Genomic DNA, 4,857 nt, shown 5'->3' with positions numbered 1-4,857 from the left:
CTCACCTCACTTACCTCACCTCACCTCACCACCTCTCACCTCACCTCACCTCACCTCACCTCACTCCCTCTCACCTCACCTCACTTACCTCACCTCACCTCACCACCTCTCACCTCACCTCACCTCACCTCACCTCACTCCCTCTCACCTCACCTCACTTACCTCACCTCACCTCACCACCTCTCACCTCACCTCTCCTCGTCTCATCTCATCTCACCTTATCTCACCTCCAGACAAAAGAGAGATCGACCTGTACTACTACGATGGGTGTTACGACAACCAGAAGGTCTTTGACAAGCTGACAGAGATCGTGGTATCCAAGAAGAGCGTGCTGGAATGTTTCTCCGAATGCCCATCTTCGCAGTACATCGCCATCAAAGTGAGAACTGCACTCATCATCATCATCATCATCATCATCATCATCATCATCATCGTCATCATCATCCTCATTTACTCATCATCATCATCATCATCCTCATTTACTCATCATCATTTATTCATCATCATTTATTCATCATCATTTACTCATCATCATCATCATTTACTCATCATCATCATCATCATCATCATCATCATCATCATCATCATCATCATCATCATCATTTACTCATCATCGTCGTCGTCATCGTTGTCGTCTTCATTTACTCATCAAGATACTCATCATGATCATCATTGTACACAGCCAAAACAAAAAAACCAACAACAACAACAAACTAACAACAACAACAACCAAAAAAAACCCTGAAAAAAAAAGAATTTTGTCATCAGCATGACTAAGATTAAGATGTATGTATAAATCTCTCTCTATCTGTCAGAATGAGACTGTTTTTGGCAAAGGATTTTGGCACCAGCATGACTATGATTTCTGTATAAACCTCTCTCTGTCTTTCAGAATGAGACTGTTTTTGGCAAAGGATTTTGGCACCAGCATGACTATGATTTCTGTATAAACCTCTCTCTGTCTATCAGAATTAGACTGCCTTTAGCAAAGGATTTTGACATCACCATGAGTAAGATTGATGTATAAATCTCTCTCCACCTGCCAGAACGAGACTGTCTTAGGAAAAGGATTTTGACTTCAGCATGATTAAGATTTGTGCATAAACCTCTCTCTGTCTATCAGAATGAGATAGTCTTTTGCAAAGGATTTTGACACCAGCATGATTAAGATTTATTATTATATAACCCTATCTCTGTCTATCAGACCAAGACGTGTCTTTGGCAATGGATTTTGACATCATCATGAGTAAGATTTATGTATAAACCTCTCTCTGTCTATCAGAACCAGACTGTTTTTGGCAAAGGATTTTAACTTCAGCATCACTGAGATTAATGTATAAACCTATCTCTGTCTATCAGAACAAGACTGTCTTGTGCAATCGATTTGACATCAGCATGACTAAGATTTATGAACAAACCTTTCTCTGTCTATCAGAACGAGACATGCCTGTGTCTGAACGGCGCGCCATCTACCTCTTCTGTGAGCGAGTCCAGCTGTACCATCAAATGTCAACACGACTTCAGGAAGAGGTGCGGAGGAGAGACCAGCTACTCTGTCTATGCCAGAGGTTCGATTCTCATGATGAGTTAGAGTAATTTGTAATTTGTAGGTTTCATTCTATCGTGGTGAAATCGGGCGTTCGTGAAAATAATGGAATTGAAAAAATCAATATTTTTTTCTCCGTCGGTTAGACAATTTTCTAAAACTATTTTTTGAATTTTTATTTTCTATTTGTATAGTAGTAGTTTATTCTTCTATTAAAATTTTTATATAGTATTTTTTTAGGGGGTTCAACATCTTTTATGTCCATTTCAAAACACATTTCTGTGTGGATTTTACTGAAAGACGTTAGTCAAAGGCATTTAAGGGTACATTTCCAGTTACCAAGGACCGCCCAGCTTTAGAAGTCACCTAAGGGTGAAGGCCATTTAATTTGCTCTCTAACTTTACCCCCGACAGCAGGCTATCCCAGTCTCCTTCATTTGTAAATATCTCAACTTCTCTTCCAGATAGATGGGTATTTGTTTTCATTAAACGCAAGATAAATAAACAAGCTTTGAGATGGTATCAATTAACTCCATATGCCCGAAAGATAATGATGTATATTTGAGGGGCTGAGATACAAAACCCTGTTTCATCCATTTTAGCACTTTTGAGAAAATCAGCTTTTTAAAATGCTGCTATACGCACGAACATGTGTAAAAAGACCATTTTTTTCTACTTTTATGAAAGATGCGTTGGGTTTTGGCCGAAAACACTTTGTGCATCTGATAGCCGGTTACAAAGTGCATTTATAAGTAAAGAATCTCGATATTTTAACAAAATATCTCTTAGCAGGTTTTGCATTTCACCCCCCCCCACCCCCATTTATTTGTTAGAGACTACATATCTATCGGTCGCATGATCTATCTCTCTATCTATCACATAATTGGTCTAATCTGATCAGATCTGATCTGATCTGATCTGATCTGATCTAATCTAGTCTGATCTGATCTGATCTGATCTGATCTGATCTGATCTGATCTGATCTGATCTGATCTGATCTGATCTTACCACAGACAGCAGATTCCCGTACAAGTTGGACGAGTATCTCTCTGAGCACGGCATTGAGCCCACCTGTGCCTACCTGTCCAAACCCCCGCTGCAGGGAGCTCAGGTCGAGGTCAGCTTCGACGCTTGCGACTCGACCGCCAAGAACGACCTGCCGTTCATCTGCCAGAACTGTGAGTAGTAGTAGTAGTAGTAGTAGTAGTAGTAGTAGTAGTAGTAGTAGTAGTAGCAGTAGTAGTAGTAGTAGTAGTAGTAGTAGTAGTAGTATTTTTATGTGGCTATAACAACATGATATCAACAATAGATATATCTGAGTTGGCCCGCTTGACCTTAAAAGCGACCATATTATAATGTAATGGCTATTCTCCCAGGTGCTACGTACTACCAATTACTTCCCCTTCCCAGGTACCGGAAACACCCTCCCCTGCAAGCCAGTCAAGGTTCAATCCCAAGTCATGTGGCTCCGTGCTGTGATGGAGTGCGCCACAAAGGGCATGACCCTGGCTACCATGGCTAGTGGCGACCTCTCCTCCCAGTTTGTGGGGGATCTAGGTCGGGAATCTTACTGGATCGGCCTCATGCAGGACAAAAAGACAATCTGGATTGATGGTAAGGATCTCAGGCTGTTCCTCGATGTTTTCTGTTTGTTTGTTTGTTTGGTTGGTTGTTGATTGGTTGGTTGATTGGCTGGTTGGTTGGTTGGTTAGTTAGGTGGTTGGTTGATTCGCTGGTTGATTGGTTGGTTGGTAGGTTGGTTGGTTGGTTTGTCGGTTTGTGAGGGATCTAGGTCGGGAGTTTTACTGGATCGGCCTCATATAGGACAAAAAGACTATCTGGATTGATGGTGAGGATCGCAGGCTGTTCTTCAATGTTTTGTGTTTGTTTGGGTTTTTTTTTTTTGTTTAGTTGGTTGGTTGGTTCGTTGCTTGGTTGGTTGGGTGGGTGGTTGGTTGAATGGTTGGTTGGTTGGTTGGTTTGTTTGTTTGTCGGTTTGTGGGAAATCTTGGTCAGGAGTCTTACTGGATCGGCCTCATGCAGGACAAAAAGACAATCTGGATTGATGGTGAGGATCGCAGGCTGTTCCTCGATGTTTTGTGTGTGTGTTTTTTTGTTTGTTTGTTTAGTTGGTTGGTTGGTTGGTTGGTTGGGTGGGTGGGTGGTTGGTTGGTTGGTTGGTTGGTTGGTTGGTTGGTTGGTTGGTTGGTTGGTTGGTTGGTTGGTTGTGTGTGTTTGTTTGTTTGGTTGGTTGGTTAGTTGGTTGGTTGGTTGGCTGGTTGTGTGTGTGTTTGTTTGTTTGGTTGGTTGGTTAGTTATTTCAGAATCTTAACATGTCCTACACAAACCAAAGACTGAATAACCAATAGATTGATATAGAATCTTAGTATATTCCTACACAAATCAATCAATCAATAATCAATAGATCGATACAGAATCTTAATATTTCCTACACAAACCAAAGTCTGAATAATCAACCGATCGATTAAGAATCTTAAAATGTCGTACACAAACGAAAGACTTAATAATCAACAGGTCGGTACAGATTCTTAGTATTTCTTACACAAACTATAGATTAATAATCAATAGATCGATACAGAATCTTTAACGGTCATCCCCAGGTGCTGAGCTTGACCCGTCTTCCTATCTCGGAGGTGTCCTTGATCTTGGCGGAGAATGTGTGGCCGTTGCCAAGGATACCGCCGGAAACATCCGACTTCAGAGAGAAGACTGCATGACGAAGAAACCCTTCCTGTGCCGTGAGTGACCCTACTTGTTTGTTTGTTTGTTTGTTTTGTTTTAGTAAGTGTTTTGCGGCACTTGCAAGACCTTAAGGTCATATAAGTGCCAAAGATTAGAGGTGTTACAAGAGAGTAACAAACACAAAAATGAAGGAGGAGAGATCAGGACGATAAATGTTTGATAGGAACGAAGGAGCAAACCACACCAGAGCACCCGCGAACCACCCACATTTGTTTGTTTGTTTGTTTTTGCTTCTGTTTATCTGTTTGTTTGAGTAAAGAGAAGCACATCAATGCAACTACTTTTGCTGGTAGAAAAAGAAAGAAAGACAGACAGACAGATAGAAAAGAGGTATGACCTACATAGTGAGGCCCTCCAATAACCCACAAGTGACACTAGAAATATAGCGAGAAATAAAAGTGGCATGTACTCACAAGTAGAATAAAGACAAACTATAGTAGTAGTAACAGCAGCAATAGCCGCAGCAGCAGCAAAATCAGCAACAGCATCAGCAGCAGTAGTAGTAGTAGTAGTAGTAGTAGTAGTAGTAGTAGTAGTAGTAGTAGTAG

The 4,857-nt window shown here is 41.0% G+C and overlaps 1 protein-coding gene across 1 annotated transcript in view; it reads left to right on the top strand.

The window, feature by feature from the left end:
- The window catches only part of LOC101860819, a gene marked incomplete in the record, with an annotated part of 23,805 nt that overhangs the window by 18,264 nt on the left and 684 nt on the right, over window positions 1-4,857 (top strand). Inside the window, 4 exon segments of the mRNA XM_013083234.2 lie at window positions 1,436-1,568; window positions 2,560-2,724; window positions 2,957-3,160; window positions 4,168-4,305. Of these exon segments, the coding sequence (XP_012938688.1) occupies window positions 1,436-1,568; window positions 2,560-2,724; window positions 2,957-3,160; window positions 4,168-4,305 (640 nt within the window).

This window comes from Aplysia californica, unplaced genomic scaffold, assembly GCF_000002075.1.
Source record: "Aplysia californica isolate F4 #8 unplaced genomic scaffold, AplCal3.0 scaffold00220, whole genome shotgun sequence".
Taxonomy (NCBI): Eukaryota; Metazoa; Mollusca; class Gastropoda; order Aplysiida; family Aplysiidae; genus Aplysia; species Aplysia californica.
Note: the sequence above shows the minus strand (reverse complement) of the source record. Positions and strands in the feature narration are given on the sequence as shown.